Genomic DNA, 27,057 nt, shown 5'->3' with positions numbered 1-27,057 from the left:
TTCCATTCCCCCGCCGCCCCACCCCACCTCTCTGGAGCTGGCTCGAAACCCAGAGCTTCCAGGGTGGTGAGACAGCAGGGACTGTGCCCCTGGTGGCGCGCTCAGTCCCAGGCAGAGCCCCGGCCACTGTGCCTCTCCCGTGGCGGACACCACTGGTGGTACACGACGCTCTGCCCTGCTGAGAGCAGAGCTGTCCAAGCGTAACCTAGTGCAGCCCCCCTGAGTCATCGCAGGCTTTCAAGTAACCTCACCTAAAAAAAAGAAACAGCGTTAAATTAGTTTTTAGTATACTTTTATTTAACCCAACATAAAATAACTTAAAATATAATCAATATAAAATCAAGATGTTTTTTTCCCAAAACAAGTCTTTGAAAGCCGGTGTGTACTTGAATAGCTGCAGCACAGTCCAGTCCAGACCAGCCACGTTCTGGTCTCAGCTGCAGCCTGTGGTTCTGGCCTGCCGTACTGCTCAGTGCAGCTCCACACCGCCCTGCTTGTCTCAGACAGGCTTGAGTTGCTGCCCCTGTCTACCCCAGACCACTGCTGTTTGTTCTTAAGCCCTCCCTAGCCTTAGGCCTTGTCTCAGGGATTAGAGTGAAGAAGAAATTGCAGGCCAAGCGAGGGGGAAGCGTACACTTGGCTCAGAGGTGGGCCTGGCTAAGGCAGCACGGAGAACTGATGAATGGCCCAAGCTTTGGAGTCGTGCGGATTGGGGTTCAAATCCCAGTTCTTCTGTTTCCCAGCTCAGCCACCTTGAGAGATTTACCTAACCACTCTGAGCCTGTTTCCTTATCTGTAAAATAGAGACCAGGATATTACTCCTATCTTCTAGTCATTATGAAGATTCACGATTCATGCGAACTGCCTGGTGCATAGTAAATGCACAGTGCGGTGTGTGACGAGAGAAACAAGGAGGCGCCTTCCCTTCACACACAGGGCTGTGTGGTCTCCTTTAAAGGGACCCAGATGCGGTTTTGGAGGGCCGGATCTGGTTCACACACACAGGCTATGTGGTCTCCTTGAAAGGGATCCGGATGCGGTTCTGGAGGGCCGGAGCTGGCTCAGGGGCCTGCTGACACCCTGCCCCGTCTCTTGCAGAGCCCCCCCTCAGTGACGACCTGCAGCCTTCCTCAGCTGTGTCCAGCCCCACCCAGCCAGGCCCCGTCTTGTACATGCCGTCTGCTGCAGGAGACTCGGTGCCCGTGAGCCCCTCCAGCCCGCACGCCCCTGACCTCAGCGCTGTACGTGCCTGTCTGGGGGTGAGGGTGGGGGCACCATTCCTGCCCAGAGCCAGTATCTGCCTCTCTTGCCCTGTGCTTGGGGAGATGGCCTCTGCCCAGGGGGTTCTGCCCTTTCTGCTCCAGCTTCTGTCACAAGCTGATCGTGGCTAGGGTGGTGTCCCCAGGGCCTATGATCAGCCTGGGTAGAGCTGTAGAAGGGACAGAGAGCCTCCTGAGGTTCTGAGTTCCCGGGTGCTGGTTGCTCTCCCTGGCAAATGGAAATGGAACTGAGCTTCTTGCTGGAGACTCTCCTTCCAACAAGGGGATGGAGGGTGGCCGTGCCCCTACCTGCATCCTGCTTACCGGCCCACTCTCTTCCTTCGCTGCAGCTCCTCTGTAGAAACAGCAGCCTTGGCAGCCCATCTAACCTCTGTGGCTCCCCACCGGGCTCTATCCGGAAGCCCTCCAATCTGGAAGGCATTGTCTTCCCTGGAGAGTCTGGTCTTGCCCCTGGCAGCTATAAGAAGGCTCCTGGCTTCGAGAGGGAAGACCAGGTGGGAGCTGAGTACCTGAAAAATTTGAAATGCCAGGTAAGGGATGTAGGGGCAGCCCAGTGAGGTTAGCCACATTCTGCCTGTGGCTGGAGAAGCCCTGGAGGGTTGTCCTGGCCCAGCTACGGGGAACGTGACCCAGAATTAGAAAGTCCCTGATCCCAGCCTCTCGAACACTGAGAGAGTGGGTGAGGCCATCCCATCTTACAGATGAAGACAGGCAGGTTAGAGGCAAGCACCTCACCCAGCATCCGAGCCATCAGCTGAGGGCTAGGGGTTCCCACCACGGTCTTCTGACCCTGCATCCAGTCTCTGCTCTGCCTCGTGCCGCCTTGATGGAGCAGTAGGGCCTTGGGGAGCAGGACAGGAGGGGTCCAGAACCGGGCTTCTCTCTGATTGGAGTCACCAGGGAGGAGAGGAGCAGCGCCCCCGGTCCCCAGGGGAGGGACGGAGAGCGCGTGTGAGTGAGGGGGGCCACACAACAGCGCCTCGTGTCTCCTCGCCCCTGGTCCCTGCAGCCTCCACGGGCTGATGCTTGGGAGGACTCGGGCTCAGGAGGTCTCCTAGCACCACATTCATCTCCTGCTCCCTGACTTTTCTCTCAGGCCAAGTTAAAACCCCACTCACTAGAGCCCAGGAGTCAAGAGCAGCCTCTGCTTCAGCCCAAACAGGTATAGAGCCCTCAGCCCCCGCCTCCCCCTTCTGGCACCTGCTGCAGACACGACAGGCCCAGAACGCCAGGAGGCTTCTTCAGGGAGCTCCGGGCACCACTTTCTCTACAGACTGAGAGCAAGATCAAGGTGGGGCCCCAAATCCAGAGGGTGTAGGGGGGGTCAGGCCCTGGAGCCCCTCACCACCTGGACTCATTAGTCAAAAAACTCATTGAACAAGCTGGGCGCTAAACTTGCTTCCCCCTTCCCTACTTCAGGGTTTTAGGGGCGAAGGGGCCTACAATCTTCAGGCCACACATCTCCTTCTCCAGCCCCCCAGGAGGGTGTCGAGGGAACAAGCCAAGAGCTGGGACGCACCCTTCCCATCTGCCCAGCCAGCCCCTGCCGCCAGCTCCTGGCCACGGCCTCCGTGGGTGTCCAACTCCATCTTCTCTTCACTCTCGTTGCAGGACATGCTGGGCATCCTCCCCGTGGGCAGCCCCCTCACCTCAAGCATCTCTTCCAGCATCACCTCCAGCCTAGCAGCCACTCCCCCTAGCCCCGCTGGCACCAGCAGCGTCCCTGGCATGAATGCAAATGCTCTGCCCTTCTATCCCACCAGCGACACGGTAGAGTCGGTCATAGGTAATTGGGCCACTTCTGTTGCGAGTCTAGGAGCAGGTCTGTAGTCAGGGACACTGGGTCTCTGGAGTGAGGCTGGTCACTTGAGACATCAGTCTGGGGAGATCGGAAGGTGGGCGCCGCGAGTCCTTGACCTGGATGGAACGTGCATCCGTGGTGCAGGGCTGAGATGGGTTTTGAGCACGTGAGCCCTTCCGTGTGCTCCTCTGTACACGTTGGAAGAGGGGCCTCTCCCCGTGGGGGTGTGCTGTCTCAGTCAGAGACACTGGGGGTATCAGTCAGCCCCAACCAGGTGTCCTTGGGAACAGCCTGCCAGCTGTCCTCAGAGCGCCTGGTCATTAGATGCCCCTGCCCTCTCCTCAGCAGGCACGTGCGGGTGAGGCTTGGTGCCCGGTCCTCACAGGCACCGGGGTGACAGATGAGACAGGCCCTTCCTGCGCTCCCCGTCCAGCTCCGCAGAGCCCAGTGGACAGGTGCCCGGCAACTGCTAGGCACTAGCCACCAAGGGTCCGGAGACCTGCCCGCCCTCGGGGAGCTCGGGAGGAGGCCTGCCAGCAGGGACTTGTTTCCCCCCTGGGGCCAGCAAAGACGGCTTCAGAACAGAGAGCCGTTGGAGCTGGACTTGGCCAGGGCTCGGTCTGGGCGGAGGAGCAGCCCATGCACTATGGAGCCTTGAGATGAGGCAGGGGCAGGAGAAGAGGCAGTTAAGGGCAGGTGGGTCCAGACGGCGGGGCTGGAACCTGGGGACCATGTGGCCCCTCAGTAGGCCGGCCGGCTCATACGCCGCTCACTCTGCCTCCAGAGTCCGCGCTGGATGACCTTGACCTGAACGAGTTTGGGGTGGCTGCCCTAGAGAAGACCTTCGACAACAGCACGGTGTCCCACCCAGGCAGCATCACCATGGGTACTGGGCGGTGGGGGGCAAGGGTAGGGGCGGGCTCCGAGGGTCCAGCCTGGCCTGGGGGCGGGCCAGCGGGCAGTCCACTGCTCGGCGTGGCCCCGCATGGCCCACCCAGCCCTCACTCAGCCCCGCTCCTGGCCTCTGTTGCAGGCGGCAGTCTACTGCAGAGCTCCGCGCCTGTGAACATCCCCGGCTCCTTGGGCAGCTCTGCTTCCTTCCACTCCGCGTCCCCGTCCCCTCCCGTCAGCCTATCCTCGCATTTCCTGCAGCAGCCACAGGGCCACCTGAGCCAGTCAGAGAACACGTTTTTGGGGACCTCAGCATCCCATGGATCTTTGGGTAAGAGCCAGTATGGCTCCCTAAGGCCTGGGGCGGGAGTCTGGGCTTTTGGAAAGTGCCTTTGGGCGTTCTGTCCTGGCTGGAGGCAGTACAGAGTGGAGGTGAGAGCCGGGGATCTGGGCTCAGAGGTGAGTCAGGCCCCTCATCCACAGTGCTCTGAGCTGTGTGAACCTGGACAAGTGACTTAACCTCTCTGCCTTAATTTCCTCTGTCATGTGGGTATAATGGCAGTGCCACCTCGTAAGCTGGTGCTGAGGCTTAAATGATGTGAATGAATTGCCAGGTGCCAGACCAGTACACAGTGAGAAACATGGCCTCAGAGTTGCCAGGGCCTCCATCTGTTCTTCGTGCCAGTGTGGTTGCTCTGCCCATCACCCAGAGCTCACAGAGGCCAAGGGAGAGGTCAAACAGGCTCACCCCCAGCGCAGGGTGGCCTTCCTGGCTGGCAGAAGCACCAGGGAGACACAGCTCTAACCCCAAAGGCTGTTTGCCAAACCCACCATTGGAACTGTGAGGACTGGGGCTCTGGAAGGCAGGTCAGAGCAGAGGGGCTAGAAAGGCGAGGAGGGGACCTGCGTATGTGAGCGGGGCCCGGTGAGCGTTCACTGCGGGAACAGATGCAAACCGGCGACATCCAGCCCGCTGCCTCTCGGTCACCAGCAGCCACTGCTCTGACTCCCCCTCCAGCAGCTGTTCCCAGAAATCAGAAACAACCCCCCTGCTGCGCCCCCTGGGGCCCCTGAGGGTTCTGGCTGTCCTGGTCACACTGAGCCTCTGAGGTGTGCTTTGACTTTCTGAGCCTCTGAGGTGTGCTTTGACTTTCTGACCAGGTGTGGGTTCTGCCCTGATCTCTTTGGAGACACTTAGGAATGACGTTGAGCTGTCAGCTTCGGAGGCTTAGAGCTATGTCTGTCTGACTTGCCTCATACATTCTGGAGGCATCTTGACTGTAGCCCTCCGTACTGGCCACGCATTCACTCATTCCTTCCCCGCATGGTTAACTGAGCAAGTGTATGGGTACAGTGTGGACCCGGGCGTCCCTGCTGGCGTGCTGCCGTGGCTGCTGGGGGAGGCACAGGCGCCGAGCCACGAGGGCATACTTAGAGACCCTCACTTGTGTGGAGGCAAAGGGCCGGCTCTGTGACTGAGGATGACGGGGGGACCTAACCTGGAGGAAACACCGCCCGAGCGAGTGGACAGGTGCGGTGGATTGCCTCACCTCCAGGACGGGCGGAGGGCCTTGCGTCTCCACGCGGGACGACACTGGTCACATGGCCATGCTTGTGCTGCTTGGAAGACAGACTTTCTTAAATCCGTTTGGTTCTGGAAAATCCTGGCTGGATTAGTGGGAAAGGGAGCAAGAAAGAAGTCATTAGAGTGATACATGTGGGCAGAATGAGGCCAGAGGTGGGTATAGGTCTCCCTTGGAAGACGGGCGCCTTAGGGGTCACAGAGCAGGGGCACGCAGTATGAGCAGCCCAGGTCAGCTCAGGCGTTCAGTCGTGACTCTGCAACCCCGTGGACCGCAGCATGCCAGGCCTCCCTGTCTGTCTCCAACTCCCGGAGTTCACTCAGACTCATGTCCATCAAGTCCGTGATGACATCCAAGCATCTCATCCTCTGTTGTCCCCTCTTCTTGCCCTCAATCTTTCCCAGCATCAGGGTCTTTTCAAATGAGTCAGTTCTTCGCATCTGGTGGCCAGAGTATTAGAGTTTCAGCTTCATCATCAGTCCTTCCAATGAATATTCAGGACTGATTTTCTTTAGGATGGACTGGTTGGATCTCCTTGCAGTCCAAGGGACTCTCAAGTCTTCTCCGACAACAACACAGTTCAAAAGCATCAGTTCTTCAGCGTTCAGCCTTCTTTATAGTCCAACTCTCACATCCACACATGACTACTGGAAAAACCATAGCTTTGACTAGATGGACCTTTGTTGGCAAAGTAATGTCTCTGCTTTTTAATATGCTGTCTAGGTTGGTCATAGCTTTTCTTCCAAGGAACACACATCTTTTAATTGCATGGCTGCAATCACCATCTGCAGTGATTTTGGAGCTAAGAAAATAAGTCTGTCACTGTTTCCACTGTTTCCCCATCTATTTGCCATGAAGTGATGGGACCAGATGCCATGATCTTAGTTTTCTGAATGTTGAGTTTTAAGCCAACTTTTTCACTCTCCTCTTTCACTTTCATCAAGAGGCTCTTTAGTTCTTTACTTTCTGCCATAAGGGTGGTGGTATCTACATATCTGAGGTTATTGATATTTCTTCCAGCAATCTTGATTCCAGCTTGTCCTTCATCCAGCCCAGCGATTCTCATGATGTACTATGCATAGAAGTTAAACAAGCAGGGTGACGATATATAGCTCTGACGTACCCCTCTCCCGATTTGGAACCAGTCTGTTTAAGCAAACACCCACCAAATGGCCAGGTGAGGGCGCTGGGTGAGCACATGGCTTAGCCTATCGCAGAGCGCAGGCCTTTGCAGCCAGATGTCCTGACTGTACTGGCTCTCCCGCTTATACTTCTGTGATTCCTGGCAACATGTTTTATCTCAGTTTCCTCGTTGTAAAACAAGGGGGCTGGGCCCAGGACTCCCTGAGCTCTTCTTGCTCCAGCTCTGCCAGCGTCTGAGGCTCTGACCCATGTCTTGCTTTCCTGAATCTCCTCCTGGGCCCTCACGTCACAAGAAGGCTTCCCTTCCTCTAGCCTGAAAGTAAAGTTGGGATCACAAATCACCACGCTCTCTGGCTGCTCTCCCTAGTCCCCCGAATCACCTTGGGAGGCAAGTGAGGGGAACCCTGCTTTACAGACAGGAATGCTGAGACACAGAAGTAACACGTGGGGCTTACACATCCCTGTGAAGTTCCCAGCCTGGCATTGCTGGAGCCTGGCACGGACAGCCCCCGGGAGCCCCCAGTCAGGGCTGACAGGGCCCGGGCCCAAAGCCCTTCAGAGCGCTGATGGCCCTCCCCTTCCTGGGGCAGGTCTGAATGGGATGAACAGCAGCATCTGGGAGCACTTTGCCTCTGGAAGCTTCTCCCCGGGCACTTCCCCTGCCTTCCTGTCAGGGCCGGGGGCTGCCGAGCTGGCCCGGCTTCGGCAGGAGCTGGACGAAGCCAACGGCACCATCAAGCAGTGGGAGGAGTCCTGGAAGCAGGCCAAGCAGGTACTGAGCTCCCAGGCCCACCCGCCTTCCCCAGGGCCCGGGGCATTCAGCCGGAGCCTGCCTTACGTGGAGTGGGTGCAGGGGCTGGGGGAGCCAGGGGTCCCGGAGAGCAGGGCAGGAATGCGGCTGTTTATTCTCTCCCCCGTGGAAAAACTTGCCTTGTCAGTCGGGACCATGGAGTGTTTGGTATCACAGGCCTGGAATCCCCTCTCCAAGCTGTTCATTTGGTCTGGTCTTATAGTACCGCGTGCCTCTCCCCAGAAGCCCTGACTCCTGAGCTCTGGGTCCAGGGTTCTAGGTTCTGAGATGGGCCACGGCCTGATTGCCCCTCGAGGTGCTGGCCAGCTCCGCCTGGCGCTCCCCTGCTCCGCTGGGCTTGGCCCCCTGCCCTGCCCACAGAGGGTCTCTCGCAGGTCCTGAAACTTCTCTTTTCTGCAGGCAGCATCAGCCTTCCTCCCTGCCCCCCTTCCCAGACACCTGCCCCAGCTCCCAGCAGGCCCCGCGGCCGCGGTGGCCCCCACTGGCCCCCAGAGACGCACTCTCGGGCAGGGGAGAAGGGTAGCGGGCCATCGTGACAAGGTGCTGCGTGTTGGGCCCACAGGCTTGTGATGCCTGGAAGAAGGAGGCAGAGGAGGCCGGGGAGCGGGCCAGCGCAGCGGGCGCGGAGTGTGAGCTGGCCCGGGAGCAGCGGGATGCCCTGGAGGTGCAGGTGAAGAAGCTGCAGGAGGAGCTGGAGCGGCTGCACTCGGGCCCTGACCCACAGGCCCTGCCCGCCTTCCCGGGCCTGGAGGCCCTCTCACTCTCCACCCTCCACTCTCTCCAGAAGCGGCTGCGGGCTCACCTGGAGCAAGTGGACAAGGTCAGCACCCCAGGGAGCACGGGTGAGGCTACACTGTGGCCTTGGCCAGTGCTGGGACTCAGATGGGTCCCTGCCTCTCGGGGCTGGCTACCCTCCTCCTGAGAGCCTCTGCTGCAGCTGAGCTGACCCAGGACACCCACACTGGGGAGGGGAGAGTGGAGATAGGGGGCGCCAGGGCCCACCCCCGCTCTTTGGAGGGCAGGCCTGAGCTGAGCTGCGATAGTGCGCCTGCGCCCTAGGCTTCATCCTGACCACTTCCCTTTCTGTGAGCTCTGCACGCCAGCAGACGTTCCAGAATGTTAGGTCCCTGGGGCTCTTGTCGGCATTCCTCAGTGCCCTGCTGGGTCCTGGGAGCACGACCTAGCAGGGAAGAGCTTTCTTCCCTTCACTGGACTTCCGGCAGCCAGGCGCAGTGGTACCCTCTCCAGACCCCAGAGTCGTCACAGGGGACCTAGGGTCAGTACAAGATCTAACAAGACGAGAGGCAGGAAGCCTCGGTGCGAGGAAAGGCTTGACCCAGCGGGAGCTGCAGAGCAGCCCTGGCCTTCCCGCATCCCACCGGGCCCCACTGGGCCCACTGGCAGCTGAAGGCAGAGATTGGGTGCCTCAACGCAATGAGCCTGGCCTCTGACCCTGCCCTCTTGGGGGCTGTGAGCAGGCTCTAGAACTCTGTGCCCAGTTTCCTCACCCGAAGGGGCTGAAGTGAGAGTTGAGGGAGCTCCTTGTCCCACGCGGGCCCAGGCCAGTGACTGCAGTGTCCCTTCCTCCGCAGGCCGTATTCCACATGCAGTCGGTGAAATGCCTTAAGTGTCAGGAGCAGAACCGAGCGGTGCTGCCGTGCCAACACGCCGTGCTGTGTGAGCTCTGTGCCGAGGGCAGTGAGTGCCCCGTCTGCCAGCCGGGCCGGGCCCATTCCCTCCAGTCGTGACCCTGTAGGCTCGGCCCTCGCCTGGCTCAGATCTTCTCACCTAGGACTTTTTAAAGTATATATATATATATGTATGTATGTATGTATGTATGTATGTATATGTATATGATTATGTATATGTATACACTTCTGTACGTATGCAGGTATGCGTGGGCGGCCAGCGTGTGAACAGTGTGTGTATATCTGTACATAGATATAGACACACACTTTAAAACAGACTTACCAAGCACTTTTTAAAAGAAAAAAACTATTTTGCAGTTCTCCCCCTGCCCGCTCCCTACCTTTCCTGCTGCAGAGACAAAGTCCCCTCTTCTCCCACCAGCCTTCTGGCAGGGAATTTGTTTCTGTCTCTTTTTTATGTAGGAACTAACTATTTTTAACTTTTTCCTGGGGCCTGAGCAGGTCAAGGTGGGAAGCTCGAGGGGGCCGAGGGGAGGGGACAAGCCTTCAGGGCAGGCCCTGTTCACCCCACCTCCCCAGGCCAGGGCGAGCGCCAGAGTGTGGAGGACTCAGGGGCAACCCTGGTTCCCAGCTGTGAGGCTGAGAGGGGGTCTACGCCCGCCGAGCTCGTAGGTTTACCAAATGTGTATTTAGTCTGGGCTGGCAGGCCAAAGCTGTGGGGCCAGCCCCACTCCCGACCCTGGGCCCTTGACGCTCCTCGAGGGGCAAAGCCCAGGCGTTCTACCCCTCAGGTACCTGAGGCCGGGGTCTTCCCCAGCCCTTCCCCTAGCCCTGGGCTCCTGGAGCAGCCTCCCTGGCCCTGGGGCACCTGGAGGCTGCCACTGCCCTCTCCACCCCCCTGCGGCCCTCGGCTGCCCCCCACCCCTGCACAGCCCTCCCCCTGGCAGCTAGCAGGGCAGTGGGTGGGGAGGAGCTGCGGACCGTGAGGACCAAGGCGGGGCCCGGCCCTGCCCTCCTGGCCAGGCGGGGCTCCGTACGCATTCCGTGGTGCTCTCTGAGTGCAGCTGACGTCCTGCCCCAGTGGGGAGCAGGCGCCTGTGTGCATGTGTGTGCGTGCCTGTCCGATGTATGTTGTGTCTTAGCTTCCATTTTAAACATTGTTCTGTACAGAGAGATGCGGCAGGGGTGGGAGGGCAGAGTGGGCAGAGGGAGGCCACCCCACTCCCCGCACGGGGGGTCTGGGGTGGGAGCGAGAGGGCCGCCGAGGGTCTGGCCTGGCCCAGGCCCCACCTTGGGCTTAGCACGAAAGGGCTTTCAGTGAATCAAGTGAAAACTTTTTTACAAAAATGCAAAAATCAAAGCTCCAAACATATTGGAAATAAAATATGAACTTGTGATGGCAGCTTGTTTACATGGGGGTGCGGGAGAGCGGGGCCCTAAATGAGGGCCTCCCTACTATGCGCTGGACTGGCACCTAGCCTGGCTGTCCCACCCAGGCCCAAGGGCTGCTCCAGGCTCCTAGACAGTGTGTTCTCTGCCGCAGGCCTGCTGGGGCCTTTAATCCTGGACCGGGAGACCGCCCAGGCCAGAGGACTCTTCAGAGCTCTGTCGTCAGTGGCAACTGGCGTACCTGTCTTCCAAAAGACAAGGCTCGGAGGAGTTTCTCAGGAACAGACAGTGCCTGCTCATAAAAGCATCAAAAGAAGGGTGGGCCTGCCCCTCGAGGGAGCCTTTGGGCTACCTCCCTCCCCCTGCCTCAGGGGAACAGAGCTGCCCGGATCTTTGGAGATGACCTTATCTGATCACCCCTATGCAGACTCCCGAGAGGTTAAGTGACTCAGAGGTTAAGGGACTCAACCACAGTCAAGGGAATGACAGTGAGCCCCAGGCTCTGACTCCCAGCCTGTGGGCCACTCCCCTAGGCAGCTCTGGGGTGCCATTCCACTAAGCCCTGCCGTCTAGAGCGGCGCCTCGGGCTCAGCCTACGCCGGGGGAGGCCCCCCACTCCAGGTGCTCTCACGAGAGTGCCAGGTTCCTGTGCTGGCACCGGCCACAGAGCCTGGTATGTCTGGTGGGTGGTTTCTTTGAAGCCTTCAGCCAAAATACCAGTGATCCTAGTTGCCCCAGTCCCTGCCCCGGCATCAGTACCTCCACGCCTGCCTCGCAGCTCTGTAACACAGGGGAGTGAGGGGTGGGCCGGGGTCCAGGATTGAGGCAGCTCAAGGTCTCCTGAGGGCTGAGGAGGGAGTTTGCGTGGCCTGACTGTAACCTGGGGCCCACTGCAGGCCAACACTTCATGTTTGGTGAGAGGACAGCAGATTGTTTATTTTTGCTAAAACAGTTTCTAGGTGGTAGGCACTGTCCCAAGGAGGAGGGGTCCTCAGCAGACAACGCCAAACCGTCCCCACGGCCTGCCAGTTCTCACCCTTCTGAGTGAGAAGGTCCCTGGCTCCCGGCTTCTCAGCCTGGGTGCCGGAAAGCCCCTCAGGAGAGGACCCAGGTTCCCTCCATCACAGGTACTGAACAACAGGCCCCAGGAGCCTGGCCCCCACCCCAGCGGCTAGAACAGGACATGGGGGCTGAGACCCTGCTCTGCCAGAGTAACTTCTCCCCAAGAGGGGGGCAGGGGTAAGGGAAGCAGACTGCTGTCCCCCCACCCCTTGGACGGGGCTTGCAGGGAATGCTGAGGCCAGGACTGAAGGGAGGAGGGAGGGAGTATAAATACTGGGAACCGGGCTCCCATCACTGTGGGCGCCTGGCTCTGGCAGCAGGAGCCCCCACACGCTGGGGCTCCCCAGACCCGAAGGGCCCTTTTGGGGTGTTAGGCCAGGCGGGAGGGCTGCCCTGTGGTGGGAGAACCCAGACCGCCCCCCCAGGGACCGAGCCTCCACCGCTACCGTCCCGGCCGCGGGCCGTGCTGGGAGGCCTTCTTGGCCCGCTGCCGCCGCAGCCGCACAAACGCCTGAGCCTCGCGGTCACCCTTCCGGCTCTCCAGCAGCTGCAGGATCGGATCCCCTGCAAAGAGAGGCATTTGGGGGTCAGACTTGGGAACGCCTGGCGAGTGGCCGGGGCTGCGGTCCCGCCCCGTCCTCCCGAGCCTAGGGACTGGCCCACCCAGCCATGCTCACAGGACAGTCTGGCAGTGGCGCTGGCCTGAACTCTCAGCCCAGCTGCAGCGCAAGAGGCTGATGTGCCTCAGGTGGCAACTGTGACATTTTCATACGAAAACTTTGGGCCAGTTAACCAATGTGTGCCTCGGTTTGCTCATCAGAACAGGAGAACAGCAACAGCTAGCTGCCTCGCTGGGTGGTCGTAAGGGAGTGGTATGAGGGTTAACGTGTCCAGGCCCATCACAAGTGCTCAGACACAATTCCTACTCCTCTCATCGAGTTCGAGGGCTGCTCTGCAGAAACATCCCCCTGGGCAGAGAGATGGCCCCTCTCCCCAAGCAAAATGCGGTGACCTTATCCCACCAGGGAGAGGCGTGCACACCCAGCCCAGCTTAGACCACGGGTCCTTGATCACCACTCCAGCTCCACAGGCTTCCGCCTCCAGGGAGGTGTTCCTGATCCCGTCGCCGCCTCTCTGGGGGCTCCAGAGCCTGGCAGCCCCTCCCCTGCATCCCCGTGCTGGGCCAGGACCCACACTCACAGCCTCTGCCCTGCCCAAGGGCTCAGGCCTACCGTTGGGTGCAGGGTAGGTGAGGGGCAGGCGGGTCTGAGGCACTTCGCCAGGCTCCTCCATCCCTGTCAGGCCAGGCACGGAGCACAGCGGCAGGAAGGCCTCCCCCTCCAGGTCATCGGTCCCCAGGGTGTCGTGGTCCAGCACGGAGAGCAGGAGGCACGCCCCGTCCTTCTGGCACGGCTCAGCAGGCACCAGGCTGGGCGGGGGACAGAGTCAGCTCAACTGCCCGCCCCGCGTAGTGCCATGGCCACCTACCCCTGCACACGGGCTCACCCAGACGGGTGGAGATTAGGATCACAACGTCAGCTCTCAGCCTGGCGTATCTCGGCGCATATGCTGTCGTGTCTGCTCTGACTGTGGGCTGATGCTTTCAACCAGGGGCCCCTGTGTACCCAGGCCCCCCGTCTTGTGGAACAGAGGACCTTGGAGACATGCCCCTTCCCTGAAAGCAAGCCTCTCAGTCCAACATGTGAGAGGAGTCTCCCCAACAGTGCCCCCTAACTCCACCTACAGGGGTGCAGGCTTGCGGCATGTGCCAGCAAACACCTGTCCCCACTGCCCCCTCCCTGGGACTCACACCGGGTCATCTGAGGGGAGCCCCTGGGCCCCAACTGGGAGGAGCAGGCCTGAGGCGGTCGGGTTGGGGAATGCAGCCAGTGTAAGGACCACTCACAATTCAAAGGTCTCATCAAACAGTGGGTGAAGGTCCTTCTTGTGCTTTTGGGTCTCCCGGGGGGCCAGCTCAGGGAACTCATGCCTGGGTTCCAAGGTCAGCTGGACAAAAGGGTCGCTGGAGCCTGGCAAGTGGCCCGGGAGGAGACGTTGGCCAAGGATGATACCCCAAGCCCTGAGTGCAGTCTGCCCCCCAGCAGCAGTGCCCTGCCCGCTAGCACTCCCCCTTAGTGGTGGGCCAGGGGAAACGCACCGAGCGCCCAGGAACTCTGGGGGACCCGAGAGCAGACACGGAGAGCGGCCGGGGCAGCCTCCACTCACCATTGGAGTCCAGGGGCAGCAGGTTGGAGGCGCTGAGCAGCTCCACACGCAGCTTCTGCTCGGAGGGGCGGTAGGAGGCCTTGACGGTGACGGCCCCGAGCTCCTCGGAGGTGGTTGCAGCCTGGGGGCGGGGCGCAGGGGCGGGGTCAGCGGGGGCCGAGGGGGCGGGGCGGGGCTCCAGGCGCGCGGTGACCGCGGCGGAGCGCGGGCCTCACCTGCTGCTGGAGGCGGCTGCAGAAGTACTTGTGGATGAGCTCCCGACTGGAGGCCGCCTGCAGCTCCAGGTCCCTCTGCAGAGCCTGAGGAGGGGACACACCCTGAACCGTCACCCCCAACCGCAGCCCAGGGCTGCCCTTCAGAAGGTCACGGCCGATGGGGAAGCCCACAGAGTGATGTGGAAAGCACCGGGTGCCCTGGGACCACAAGCCAGGGTTGTCCCTGCGACAGCCAGAGGCACCGACGCAGCGGGCTCCGCAGGTGTGTCTCAGCTGCCCTGCCCCAACCGGCTTTAGAAGAACCTCACACTCGGTTTAAGCTCCTGCTGTTGCTGTCTTAAATTTTTCAAAATTTTTTCTTTTTTTTTTTTAAGAAAGGACCCATATTTTCATTTTGTGCTGAGCCCTGTAAATTATGCAGCAGGCCCTGGACACAGGCGAGCACAGGAAGGCAGGCTCCCCAATGCCGCCAGCTCACCCAAAGGGCCTACCTGAAAAGTGGCGGTGTGCAGGGCCTCGGGCGGCAGGCCACATCCCTCTGCGTAGAAGCAGACCTCCAGGTTCTAGAGGGGGCAAGAGGTGCGAGATGAGCCCCCCAGGCGCTCGACCCAGCAGGGTCATCATTCTTGTCACTGGCGTTACCTGTAGTGCAAACTTCAGCCTGCTACAGGCCCGGGGGCAGCTCCGCTGGGAGGCAGCCACCTCCGCCAGCACCGTGAGCGTGTGTGTCCAGAGCAGACTCAGGAGGCTGGGGGGACGTGCAGAGGGACGCAGGACACAGGACGGGAGGACAGAGAAGGAAGCCGAGATGCTCTTGAGAAAGGGGAGGCCTCAGGGCCCCCGGGCCTGTGCCCAGGTCTGCCCCGCCCCCACCCTCCACCTGGTGGGACTGGGACCTGAGGCACAGGCAGGGGAGGGAGGGAGGGCTGGGCTCCTGAGGGAAGAGGGGATAAGGGGGCAGTCAGGCCCAGTCCTGTCTACAAGCTAGTGAAGAATCCTCATGGGATTTTCAAACCCAATAAACAAGGGGGGGAGGGGTGGTCCCCCAATGACAGAATCTTGAGTGAAGATGCGAGTGGCCAAAATGAATAGGATCTTATGGATCAGCAGGTACTACTTGCAGGGAGGAAAAAAAAAAGCAAACCAAGCCACAGTCCATCCTAATAATGACCTGAAATAACGGAAATTTCACTTGTCAAAGTAGAGTCAGGCAGAGAAACACACACAAAAAATGTGTGCTTAAGAATGGGGGAGGTCTAGGTGGTCCAGTGATTAAGACTCTGTGCTCCCAATGCAGGGAGTCTGGGTTTAATCCCAGGGAACTCAGATCCCACACACAGCAACTAAGGAGCCCTCAGATGGGCTCCCAAAGCTGTGCTGCCCCAGCAGGAGAGGAGCAGGCCTCCAGGGACCAGCGGCCCCATGTTGGGGACCAGTCGGCATCACCGTCACCATCACGGCGGCTCAGTCACCGACCACTTCCTTTGTTGCAAGCTCTGCTCTCAGCTCCTCCCGTGACTCATTTAGTCCTCCACAGAGGCCAGAACGATGATCAACTGCACGAGAACTTGAGTGATCTGCTCAAGGCCGTCCACCAAGCAGCAGTGAAGCTGGAATCTGGACCCAGGTCATCCAGAGCCCATGGCCTTGACCTCTACACCCTGCTGCCTGTGTGCGGGGCCCCGCTCCGAGAGACACTAACGGGAAGCTCTCCTGGAACATGGGAGAGGAACACCAGCTTCCAGGAATATTAGGGAGGGCAGATGCAGCCCCCGGAAGATGCAGCCCAGGGCCAAGGGAGGGTCACAGGCAGGTTTCAGCTCAGCCGGAGGTGAAGTGGACGGGCTTATGCAGTCCTGAGCGCCCTGACCCGGGCAGCGAGCATTTTAAGAACCCAGTTGCATTCTCCCTCGAGGAGGTATGCTGAGGCCGGGAAGGAGGGGCAGGAGGGAGGAGAGGAGGAAGCGGTGGGACACGGTGGGGCAGGCGGCTGCTACAGACCTGCTGAAGTTCTCCTGCACCAAGTTGGTGTTCATGTAGCAGAGCTCCACCTCCAGGAACTTCATCAGGGGCAGAATGGCCTGGGCAGGGGTAGCAGTATGTCTGGCTCTGGCCCATTTGGGTCCCACCCCCGTCCCCTCGCCCCTGACCAGAAAGAAAACAGGGCCAAGAGCTTTCCTGCCCATCAGTGAAATGTCTGCAAAGCCGACCCCAGCCCCAGTGGGCTCCAGCTACGCTGGCCTCCTCTATAGCCCTTGAACCTGCCAGGCCTGGTCCTGCCTTTGTCTGTGCGATTTCCTCCCACAGAAATCCTCGTGGCTCCTTCTCTTGCTTCCTTGAGGTCTTGACTCAGCTGTTACCCTCTGAGTAAGGCCTTCTCTGGCCACTATCTAAAACTACAGTCCTCAGGGACTTCCCTGGTGGTCCAGTGGTTCAGACTCCACACTTCCACCGCAGGGGGTTTGGTTTCCATACTGGTCAGGGAACTAAGATCCCACAAGCCACATGGTGCAGCCAAAAAAAAAAAAAAAAGCAATCCTTTGATCCTTTCCACTCCCTTGTGTGTTTTTTCTCTAGAGAGTTTATCATTATCTAATATGTGTGAGCTTCCCAGGCGGTGCTAGTGGTAAAGAACCTGCCTGCCAATGCAGGTTAGACGTAACAGATGAGGGTTTGATCCCTGGGTCGGGAAGATCCCCTGGACACGGGCACGGCAACCCACTCCAGTACTCTTGCCTGGAGAATCCCATGGACAGAGGAGCTTGGTAGGCTACAGTCCATGGGGTCGCAAGCGACTTAGCATGTATGCATGCGTAGACATATATACATTTATACACACACGTATGTATAGTTCCAATCATGGCTACAGTGAAGCTTATACTTAGCTCTTTTTTAACCTCCCTTACTAGAATGAAAACTCTAGGAAGGCAGGGATTCTTATCATGGTGTCCACTGATATATATCCCCAGTGTCTAAATCAATACCTGGGACAAAGTGGGTGCTTAAATAGTTGATGAATTAATAAGTAACTTTCTCCCAAACCCTGATAGCTCAGTTAGTAAAGAATCCGCCTGCAATTCAGGAGACCTTGGTTCTATTCCTGGGTCGGGAAGATCCCCGGGAGAAGCAAAAGGTTACCCACTCCAGTATTCTGGTCTGGAGAATTCCATGGACTGTATAATCCACGGGGTCACAAAGAGTCAGACAGGACTCAGCAACTTTCACTAGGCTCCCAAACAGTCACAGGTGTACATTACTATCCCTGATTGCAGATGTGGACCCTCAGGTCAGCTGGCCTGAGTAACCAGGACAGTCATGTGACTAGGCAGTTGAGAAGGATGCAGGGCTATCTGGCTGCAAAGTCTAAGCCCTTCTCCACTGCACCCCCGACACTGTCAGTGCTAGGAGAGCCTGTGGGATGACCCAGCCCCACCCGCTTAGCATCCAAGGAGGAAACCGAAGCCAGGAGGGAACATTCCTTGCCCACGTCTGGGGAGCTTAACTCTGACACCTCACAGCCTTCAGCCCCCTGCCCACCCTAAGCCCCTCAGCAATCCCTGACCCACGCTGCTGGCAAAGGTCAGTGAGCAGGGCGGGCCACTCACGTCTTCAGGCAGGACGGACTCCCTGATGCCCACGAGTTTCTGGATGTGCTTGGCAATGCCCGCCTCCAGCTAGAGACACAAAATGGAAAGAGGGAGGCCAGGGGCATGAGTCGGGGCGGCGGGGAGCGGGGGGGCGGTGGTCGGGAGAGGTTGATTGGGGCCTGCGTTTAGGTTCAGGAAGAGGAGGGGGCAGGGCACTGAACCCAGTCCTGCTGGGAGAGGACTTTAGGCTGAGGTTGGGTGGGGCGGGGTCACTGTGTGTCCAGCAAATTACCTGCTCGGCCAAGGTGCGGACGCCTGTGCGGATCTCATGGCCCAGCCCAGCCAGGGCGCCCTGCAGCTGGGCATGCAGTGTGTTCTGCAGCTGCTCCTGCTCCAGCACAGGCCCCACCCGCTGCTCCAGCGCTTCCCATGCCAGCTGGGTGGGCAGCTTGCCGATCACCAGCCTCAGCTGCTCCATGTCATTCACCACCACGCACAGCTGCAGGCAGGCAGGGGCACAAGGAGACAGGCTTTACTGAATAGTGTCAGCATTGGACGGCTCTGCCCCCAGCCCAGTCCAGCCCCCAGCTCCGGCCCTTACCATGTTAGCCGCCTGGCCTTGGTCCTTCTGGCCTGCAGACAGCTCCCGGGCACGGGCCTTTATAAGGCTGCAGTACACCAGGGCCAGCCGACAGGTATCCTGGAGTGAGGAGGGGATGATCAGTTTGGTGGGGGAGGGTGCCAGGAGAGGGAGGTAGGGAAGGCACAGGAACCTCAGTGTCCTGGGCGATTTAAGGTGGAGTGTTCTGGATGCTGCTAGGGTGAGAACTGGGACTTCCCAGGTAGCTCAATGGTAAAGCAGCCATCTGCCAATGCAGGAGACATAGGTTTGATCCCTGGGTTGGGACGATTCCCTTGGAGAAAAGTGAAGTGAAAGTCACTCAGTCATATCCGACTCTTTGCAACCCCGTGGACTATACAGTCCATGGAATTCTCCAGGCCAGAATACTAGAGTGGGGAGCCTATCCCTTCTCCAAGGGATCTTCCCAACCCAGGGATCCAACCCAGGTCTCCCACATTGCGGGCAAATTCTTTACCAGCTGAGCTATCTATCAGGCAAGCCCTTCCCCTGGAGAAGAAAATGGCAATCCACTCTAATATTTTTTTTTTTCCTCCTAGTACTTCAATCCCACTCCAGTATTCTTGCCTAGGAAATCCCAGGAACAGAGGAGCCTGGTGGGCTACAGTCCATGGGGTCACAAAGAGTTGGACACGACTGAGCAACTAAAATAAAGAAACCAGTGGCTAAGACTCTGTTCTCCCAACTCAGGGGCTCAGGTCCGATCCCTGCTCAGGGAACCAGATGAGAACTTGGGTGAGAACTTGGGAGAAATGGTGGAGTGGGAATGAGGCTGCACCTCCACAAACTTGACAGTGATCATGAAGGCCTCCTCTGGGTCAGGCCAGTCCAGCTGCTGGGCGGTGTGGCTGATCTGGGCGAAGCAGGTGGACAGATCCACAGCGGACGTGCTATGCTTGGTCAGCTCCCCCAGGGGCACCAGCTAGGAGATGGGGGAGTGTGTAGAAAGGAGAGTTCAAGGCTTGCCAGATCCATGCCCCCTCCTCCCTGCTTGCCTCTGCAAGCATCCAGAGTTCATACAGCCAGCAAGCTCTGAGCTGGGCAGGAGGCTGCAAGGCGCACAAGCAGGGCTCCGCTCAGAGCCCGCAAGCTGCCAGGATGAGCCTTTATGGGAAGCCACGGTTTACCCCGGAGTATTACAGGAGACAGCGTTTCATACCTGCAACTGGCCTCAAAATCACCGCTCAAAGCTGGTTACCCGCTTCCGCACCTGCTGCAAGGCCACACCCCCAAATCTGGGACTCCGCCCCTAGCAGGCCCCACCCTTACCTGGTCCATCTGTACCGCACGCTGCACGCGCGCCAGGGCTACACTATAGGTTTTCTGCAGCCAGGACGGGATGGCCGGCCGGAACCAGCGGTGGAAGCCTTCCAGGGCCAGGACGCCATCCCTGGGGAGAGCGGGGGTCAGCCTGGGGAGCTGCAAGCCCTCCTTGCCCAGCAGCCAGTCGACTACCCACCTCTCCGAGGGGAGCGGGCCCAGCTGGTAGAGCTCCTTGAGGCTGACGTAGAGCTGGAACAGGCTCTCGCCTACCTCCAGGGTCACCGAGCCGCCCACCGCCGCGATGTGGTCTTGCACCCGCTTGGCCACCTGCGGAGGGAAGGCGTGGTGGGCGGAGCTCCAGAGGCAGGCGCGAGAGGCGCGGCCGCGGGACACGGGGAGCCTCACCAGCCACTGCAACTCCAGGAAAGCCATGGAGAAAAGGTCGATCTTGAGCACGCTGGAGGAAAGGCAGCAGGCGTGACCTGGCGGCACACAGCCGGGTCCCTCTGGACCCCGTGCGAGCCCCCATGCACTGCCCCCGCCCCGCCGCCCGCTCACTTATGGAAGATCTTGTTCCACGTGCGCTGGCACTGGTGCAGGTCGCCAATGATGTCCTGTACCAGGCTCAGTAAGGCCTTGCCCATCTCCAGCAGCCCCTGGCAGGGACAGAAATGAGCCAGGCAGGGCTTCAAGCGGTGGGCATCCGGTCCCACCACCTACCACCTGGGATGAGCCCCTCACCTGCACCATGGGCTGATGGTGCTGCTGCTTCAGGTGGAACCATCCCACGGTGCCAGCCTGGGGGCAGAGAGGCCGTGAGCAGGGAGGGGTGCCAGGCCCAGGCACGCGCCCTCCCCACCCCCAGGGCAGGCGCCGTACCCGCAGCGCCTCGGACACCAGGCTGGGCAGGGGGTCGCTGTTTGGGCACAGTTCCCCAAAGGCCTTCATCTTGCACATCTGTACCAGGACCCTGTGGGGATGGGGAGCTGTGTCCAAGATGCCGCTGCCCTACGACCCCCTCATTCCTCCAGGAGACTGCCACCCCGCCCAGAGGTGCCCCCGGATGGGGGCAGGGGTCACCACCGACCTGAGGAGGGACTGCAGCCGGGCTGGGGAGTCAGGCACCGAGAGGGGGAAGACAGACCGGAACCTCCGGATGAGGGAGAGGCCATAGGCCAGCAGGGAGCTGAACGAGGTGGCCAGCTCCTCCAGCTGCAAGGCCCGTAAGGTTCCGTGAGGCAGGGGCTGCTTTAGGGGGCTGAAGCCATTCCTTGAGCCCTGCCCGCCCAACACCTCCCCCCACAGCTCCCCACAGCCCACCTGCTCCGCCTTGAGCCGGCCCTGGATCCACTGGTACTCGATGCTGGTGATGGGGAACAGGAGGCAGCTGCTAGGGAACTCCAAGCTCTGGTAGAGACGGCTGTAGGCCAGCCACTGCCTGTGGCGGACAGGAAGCCCTCAGCCAGCTGGGGGACCTCCTATCCCACGGCTTGCCTGGCCTGGGGGAGGGGGTCAGGGATGGACAGTGCCCAAACCTCCCCAGCCCTGCTCCACCCCAAAACCTCCCAGGGTTTCTCATCAGCCTTTAGAGGCTGAAAACCAGTGACTGAAAGTAACCCATGGGATTGCTTTTGTTACCATAGTGAAAATGCTCAGTCATGTCCGACTCTTTGCAACCCCACGGACTATACAGTCCATGGAATTCTCCAGGCCAGAATACTGGAGTGGATAGCCATTCCCTTTGCCCGGGGATCTTCCCAACCCAGGGATCGAACCTGAATTGCTGGGGGATACTCTATCATCTGAGCCACCAGGGAAGCCCTTTGTTCCCATGAGAGTTTTTCAAAACATGTAAATGAATTGCCCCGTCTCTTAAATTAGAATATTTGTGATTTTAAAATTCAGGACTTCTTGCTTCTTTCGAAAAATCAGATTTGGAGACTTGAGCCTTCAAGTCCAAGTCCAAGTCAGCCAGAGCATCCCTTTAGAGAGCTGAGGGGAGACTTCACAGAGGGGGCCGAGTGGCAACAAGTGGGAGGGTGAAGGAGGCTGGGGCAGCACAGCAGCACAGAACAGGCCTCCGCCATCCAGGGACGCAGCGGCTGCCAGCACTCCTGCTGGGGCCCTGCGGCTGGGGTTGCAGACTCAACTGCCCAGAAGGACTCAGGTGATGTCAGGAGTGAAGTGTCCAGAAGGCAGCCATGATGAATGATGGACGGGGGAAGCTAGGCTTCCCTGCCCTGACCCCCTGCCGCCCAGCAAGGCGACAGTCCCGCAGCTTCGGCATGAATCTTTCATGGGAAGCTGGAGATGTGAATCTGCACGGGAAATCTCCAGATTTTAGAAGTTGGCGACTGCACTTCCCTAGTGGTCCAACGGTTAAGAACCCACCTGCCGATGCAGGGGACACAGGTTTGATCCCTGGTCTGGGAAGATGCCCCATGCAACTAAGCCCATGTTGCCACAACTACTGAAGCCCGTACGCCCTAGAACCCTGCTCCGCAACAAGAGGAGCCACTGCAGTGAGAAGCTCGCACATGACAACTGAAGAGTATTTGCCCTGCTCGCCGCAACTAGAGAAAAGCCCGCACACAGAGATAAGGACCCAGGGTAGCAAAAAACAAATAAAGCTGAGTCAGTTGCCAACTGACTCAAAACTGAAAATACACAGTTCGGGCCCCAAACAGAAATCTCTGGAGGGTTAGACTTGGGGCTGCCAGCCTGAAGGAGGGCAAGCAGGGAGGGAGCGGGGGGCGCAGTGCAGACAGCCCTTGGGCGCTCTGGCTGGGCTGGGCACTCACGCCAGGGACCGGTGGAAGTCCGACAGGTCCTTCTGCGTGGCATGGAGGAAGAGGATGGTAGCCGCCTGGGAGCTCAATGACCCGTCCCAGGAGGTGCTGCCGGCCTGAGGAGGCAGGCGGAGGGGAGTCAGGACCTGGCAGGCAGGCCCTGGTCCCGCCCGGCCCTAGCAGGGCAGTACCTGGTGCTGGGTGACCTCGTGGGACACCAGCTGCTGCAGGAGGTGGAGGTGTACCGTGTAGCTGGGCTGGGAGCGGCTGGCCTTGGTGGCTCTCTGCAGGCAGGGCGGGGGGTGACCGGCATGGCTGTGAGCAGAGGACCCCACGCCCAGGACAGCACCTCCTCCCCACCCAGCCGGGCCACCTACCCGCTTGTGGATAAACTGGAACTGGAGGTGACACTGACCACGGTCTGGGTAGGTGTCTGTGCAGGGCTCCAGGGGGTACCAGTGATCCTCCCGGCAGCGCAGATCCTGGCAGGCCAGGCAGGCAAGAGGTGCCCACGCCCTTGAGCCGCAGGAGCCGCTAATGCTTGGGGGCCAGGGAGGCGATGGGAGGCAGACCCCAGGCTCCGCCCAGTGCAGACCTGGAACCCCTCCCTTGGACCCCTCATTACCCCCACTCCACTCACCTGTAGTCTGAGAACCACATTCCCCAGGAAGTCATCCTGGCCTTTGTCCTTCCGGGCCTCCTTAAACATCCTGTCCCAAGGAGAGGGGCCGAGAGCCTGGCCAGGTCAGGCTGGGATCTGCTCCCTCCCTCTGGCCACCTGGGCGCAGCCAGAACCTGCAGCCCAGCCACCGGGGTACACGTGGCGGGGGTGTGCAGGCAGAAGGAGTCCCGACTCCTTCCCCAGGGAGGACCCCACGGCACTCACCTTCGCAGCCCATGCAGGTCTGTGAGCTCCCCGAGCTTCTGTCTGACGGACTCCACGGTGTCCATGTCCCTGGTGTGGGCAGAGGCTTCAGCGGGAAGGGGACAGGGTGTCCTGGGAGCCCCCGGCCCCTTCTCTTCCCCACCCCAATGGGCGGGGCCTGGGCGGGGCCCGCCCCTCACCACATGTCCAGATGAAAGCTGGCGTTGCTTATGTCTTCAAACTCTCTGTAGTGAGAAAAGAGCATGGCTGAGGGGCTTGGACGGCTAGGCCCCCTGACCAGACCACTGGACCCCAGGCCCAAGTCTGCCATCCTCAAAGTCAGTTCAGTTCAGTTCAGTCGCTCAGTTGTGTCCAACTCTGCGACCCCATGGGCTGCAGCACGCCAGGCCTCCCTGTCCATCACCACCTCCCGGAGTTTACCCATGTTCTCAAAGCTACCCATCCTCAAGTCTTAGCTCTTGCCTGCAAACTCCTCCTCCTTCTCAAATGCATCGCCCCCTCCTGCACCCCCATTAACCCAGCCGTGCCTGACCCCCCTCCCCCAGCACATGGCATTTATGCCACTGCCCTGCCCTGTCTGGCCTCTGATCTGTCTTCCCTGCCTTGGGAGCAGCCTCCACCTCCAGTCAAGCCACGCTCTCCCCCAAGCCAGGAAGTCCCACTGATCTCACTGATGGGGGGCACCACCCCACACCCGAGTAGCCCCTGACAACCAGAGCGAGTAGGAGTTGGGGCAGGACCACGTACAGGATGAAGGTCTCGTCCCACACGGGGTTGAGTGTCTGGGTGATGACCTGGGTGCGGTGGGTCTGCTCCTCGGGGATGGTGTGCCTCACCACGGCCTTCTGCCGGCGCCGGAGCCCTGGGCTGCCCCCGGACACCGTCATCCCCTGCTCGATGCCCAGCAGGCAGTAGGGGTCACTGAACCCTGGGGAGGAGGGGGTGGAGGAAGCAGTCAGGGTGTTGGCTAGGCTCCCAGGGAGAGTCCTTATCACCCCCTCCCCATCCCAGACTCCAAGGGCCAGGGGCCAGCAGCCCCCAGCTGAGCCCCAGGGGACGTTTGGGGGATGGTAACTCTGGGACAGGCTGTGACGGGGAGAGGAAGGAGCCAGGAAGAAGGCCCAGGGTCCCCATTGCCTACTCACCGCTGACATCCTTGCCCAGGATACCCTTGGCTTGTTTCACTGTTGCCTTCAGACAGAAGACTGGTTTCTGGAGCGACAGGAGGTAGGGGCTGAGTCCCCGAGGGAGCTGGCCCTCCCAGCCCCTCTGCTGGCCCAGGGTGGCCCTGGCGGGTTACCTCGAGCTGCTGGACCCTCTTTAACATCTGCTGATGCTCCTCGGGCTCCATGCGAAAGGCCTGGTGGGGCAGGAGTGGGAAGCTGGGGGCACAGGGTGGGGGCGGCCAGGCTTCAGGGAGGTGGGCAGGAAGGGGCTGGGCTTACCTCCTGCAGGTACCGCAGCAGCTCGGAGGACTCCCCCACATGGTTGGGCTCTGGCTGCCCCAGCCGGTACAGGACGGTGTAGAGAGCTTCCTCGTAGAGCAGGGCCCGCTGAGACACAGCAGGGTCACCGCAGGATCCCCCGTCCACCCACCACCACAAGGTCTGAGCACCACCAGCCACCCTGGCACCCAGGGCACACGCCCGAAGCGGGGACCAGGTGTCTGCACACACAGGGAAGGGAGAGGGTTGAGACCCAGCCTTGGCAGGGGGCAGGGGGCTGTTTGGGAGGATGCTGGCCCACTTCCTAGTGCCCCTCTGTACCCCCGAAACACCGAGATTCTTACCTCCTCAGGAGACAAGTGGTGGGATGAAGGCTCGATCTGGAGAGTGAGGCAAAAAGACAGGGTGTCCCAGAGGCCAGGACCGGGTTTTGGATGCCCGTACGGCTCCCCCCAGGGCAGGCCCAGCCCGAGGGCTCAGGGGCCCCAGCATCCGGCGTCCAGCCCAGTGGTGCTGCGCACCTGTTCCTGCGGCAGGCCTCCTGGGGGTCCAGCCCCTGGGCCACCTTCCTTGTCCCCTGGCCTGCCATGGCTCGGGTCCATCAGTTCTCAGCTGCCCTTCGGCAGCGTGAGCTCAGCACGGCCCGTGGCCCCAACCTTCCTTCCTTCCCCAGAGGAAATAGGGCTGCTTATCGGCGGCTCCGCTCCGCACCCCAGCGGCGGAAGTGAGGCCCAGCAGCGAGGTAGGAGACTGGGGGTCATGCCCAGCGGGCCTGGGGGCTGCTCAGGGGGTCCCCCAAAGCCCAGTCCACAGCAGCGATCCTCGTTGCCTAATGGAGCCCATGGAACTGGAGGAGCTCAGGACGGCCAGCAGGGGTAGGGACAGGTGCCGTGGGCGGGGGCCCACCAGAGGGAGGGGTCTCAGGGAGGCTCAGACCCTGGGCCTGAGGCTCTGGGGAGCCCAGAGAACAACTGTTCCGCTGACCCAAAGGCTCTGCCCGGGGCTGGGGTAGGGCCAGGAAGGGGAGTAGAGCCGCAAGAGGTGGGGCCCAGTACCCAGAGCCGGCAGAGCCCCACCCAGGCCTGCTGGGCTGCCCACTGAGGTCCCTCCTACCTCCTGAGCCCGTGGGGGCCGGGTATCCTGCAGATCTCTGACCCCGTGGCGCCTTATCTTGATGGCCTGGCGCATGAGGGGAGGGCGCCGCTGGGGCCGGGAGAAGAGCATAGCCATGGTGTACAGCCCAGCCCTTCCCCTTCGCCTGGGGGAAGATAGCGAAGCCGCAGGGTTATGCAAAGAGCCCAGGGCTGCCACCCGGTTCCAGGGGAGGGGGAAGGAAGGGCAGGCCCGGGGGAGGGTCAGGTCAGGGTTTCACCACCTCGGGGTGGGGGCCCCTGGCTCCCTGGCCCCTGGCCCCTGCACCTTCCTCCCTGGGGCTGGCTGGGATGCTGGGAGGAACCTGGGCGGACTGCAGGGAGAGGCAGACTGCCCAGCCGCAGCCTCCCACACAGGGGGCCCAGGGATTGTCCAGCACCATCCAGCGAGGGGCGTGAGGGCAGGGGAACAGCAGCCCCCCAGGTGACTGAGGGAGGCTCACCTGGCCGGTCCTCACCCGCAGCTTCCCCAGAATGGGCTGCAGACCTGGAGTTGGGGTGGGGAGTGGGCAGGGCACAGGGTGGGGACCCGGAGAGGCATCTCCCCCTGGGGCCAGCCAACTGCTCAACCTGCTCTGCCCCACAGGTGACATTCCACCGAGCTGACGGGACCAGGCTGTGCCAGGCGGGGACGGCCCCATGGCCCTGCCCCCACAGGGAGGGCGTCCTCTTCAAATGCCCTTGCAGAGGGTTTTGCCAGGCCCAGGGGCTGCTGGGCAGGGCTGGCCAGAAGGAAGAGGCTGGGGAGGTGACTTGGTCAAGAAGGCACAGGAAAATCGATGCTTCAGGCTAGGCTGGGCTTCAGCACATCCAGGACCTCCCTCCAGGTCAGGGTCCTTGGGGGTGCAGGCCTGGATGTGGGCTGTGGCCGATTCCCACCCTTCCCACCTCAGGCACAGAGGCTCTTCTCAAGGAGGGCCCCAGGGCTGCCTCGCCCTTTAGACCCACCCGGCACCTCAGGGCAGGGCAGTGACAATGCCAGCCAGGGGCGTGGAACAAACACCCATCCAGCCCAGCTCCTGTGTCCCAGGCCTCCCACTCCAGGCAGCTGCTGGGCCCTGGGGCACTCCGTGGGTGGACACTGTTGCTGAGCAACCCCCATGAGATGGACACAGGAGAGGCTCTGCATCCTAGGCCCAAACGGGCCGAGTGAACAAGGGACTCTCACATGGGAGGGAACGCCATCATACAGGAGCCTTCCCCGCCCTCCTGGCCCGGCTGCAGGCCAGACAGCTCTCCTTCCCAA

The 27,057-nt window shown here is 60.6% G+C and overlaps 2 protein-coding genes and 1 long non-coding RNA gene across 9 annotated transcripts in view; 1 reads left to right on the top strand and 2 right to left on the bottom strand.

Annotated features, from left to right (window-relative positions):
* The window catches only part of UNK (unk zinc finger), a 32,587-nt gene extending 22,032 nt beyond the window's left edge, over positions 1–10,555 (top strand). The window contains exons 8-16 of one of the 5 annotated variants that reach the window (XM_019981021.2): positions 1,099–1,241; positions 1,610–1,810; positions 2,377–2,442; positions 2,892–3,066; positions 3,866–3,967; positions 4,115–4,303; positions 7,289–7,470; positions 8,072–8,329; positions 9,102–10,555. In XM_019981021.2, the coding sequence (XP_019836580.2) occupies positions 1,099–1,241; positions 1,610–1,810; positions 2,377–2,442; positions 2,892–3,066; positions 3,866–3,967; positions 4,115–4,303; positions 7,289–7,470; positions 8,072–8,329; positions 9,102–9,257 (1,472 nt within the window). In that variant the 3' untranslated portion in view covers positions 9,258–10,555. Of the gene's footprint in view, positions 1–1,098; positions 1,242–1,609; positions 1,811–2,376; positions 2,443–2,891; positions 3,067–3,865; positions 3,968–4,114; positions 4,304–7,288; positions 7,471–7,908; positions 8,330–9,101 lie in introns of those variants that run through there. The other 4 variants (XM_019981019.2, XM_070774063.1, XM_070774064.1 and 1 more) reach the window with 4 other exon arrangements.
* LOC139177632 (uncharacterized) lies at positions 276–9,129 on the bottom strand. The gene is made up of 2 exons (XR_011562178.1): positions 9,018–9,129; positions 276–7,011 (listed from the first exon to the last, which is right to left on the bottom strand). It is a non-coding gene; the product is annotated as an uncharacterized lncRNA (long non-coding RNA).
* A 902-nt stretch (positions 10,556–11,457) lies between the features above and the next one.
* UNC13D (unc-13 homolog D) lies at positions 11,458–26,998 on the bottom strand. Of its 3 annotated transcripts, XM_019981017.2 has the most exons (33): positions 26,255–26,998; positions 25,774–25,918; positions 25,005–25,040; positions 24,661–24,768; positions 24,516–24,575; positions 24,361–24,427; positions 23,963–24,143; positions 23,395–23,439; positions 23,216–23,284; positions 22,970–23,039; positions 22,707–22,811; positions 22,521–22,613; positions 22,342–22,445; positions 20,861–20,978; positions 20,628–20,752; positions 20,420–20,510; positions 20,282–20,338; positions 20,099–20,196; positions 19,946–19,997; positions 19,737–19,867; positions 19,547–19,667; positions 19,056–19,199; positions 18,239–18,337; positions 17,930–18,136; positions 17,656–17,724; positions 16,052–16,131; positions 14,693–14,798; positions 14,542–14,613; positions 14,051–14,134; positions 13,836–13,956; positions 13,516–13,639; positions 12,842–13,038; positions 11,458–12,173 (listed from the first exon to the last, which is right to left on the bottom strand). In XM_019981017.2, the coding sequence occupies exons 2-33, from the start codon at positions 25,888–25,890 to the stop codon at positions 12,052–12,054; spliced, it is 3,273 nt and encodes a 1,090-aa protein (XP_019836576.2). In that variant the 5' UTR covers positions 25,891–25,918; positions 26,255–26,998; the 3' UTR covers positions 11,458–12,051. The 3 variants fall into 3 exon arrangements, 2 of the variants coding, with proteins under 2 accessions (XP_019836576.2, XP_019836577.2); XR_002182957.2 differs by lacking the exon at positions 13,516–13,639; XM_019981018.2 differs by lacking the exons at positions 25,774–25,918; positions 26,255–26,998 and adding an exon at positions 25,182–25,688.
* Between the last annotated feature and the right edge of the window lie 59 nt (positions 26,999–27,057).

The sequence above is a fragment of the Bos indicus genome, chromosome 19 (assembly GCF_029378745.1).
Source record: "Bos indicus isolate NIAB-ARS_2022 breed Sahiwal x Tharparkar chromosome 19, NIAB-ARS_B.indTharparkar_mat_pri_1.0, whole genome shotgun sequence".
NCBI classification, from domain to species: domain Eukaryota; kingdom Metazoa; phylum Chordata; class Mammalia; order Artiodactyla; family Bovidae; genus Bos; species Bos indicus.
The sequence above is the reverse complement of the archived record's forward strand: the minus strand, read 5'-3'. Positions and strand labels throughout refer to the sequence as shown.

What these genes read in the sequence shown, in the direction of transcription:
- UNC13D (XM_019981017.2), bottom strand. Translation starts at nt 25,890, where the DNA reads ATGGCTATGCTCTTCTCCCGGCCCCAGCGGCGCCCTCCCCTCATGCGC. An exon ending in GTGCAGGAGAACTTCAGCAG is followed by an intron (nt 14,799 to 16,051) that starts GTCTGTAGCAGC and finishes ACGTCCCCCCAG; the next exon opens with CCTCCTGAGTCTGCTCTGGA. An exon ending in TTTGATGAGACCTTTGAATT is followed by an intron (nt 13,039 to 13,515) that starts GTGAGTGGTCCT and finishes TCCCCCGCCCAG; the next exon opens with CCTGGTGCCTGCTGAGCCGT.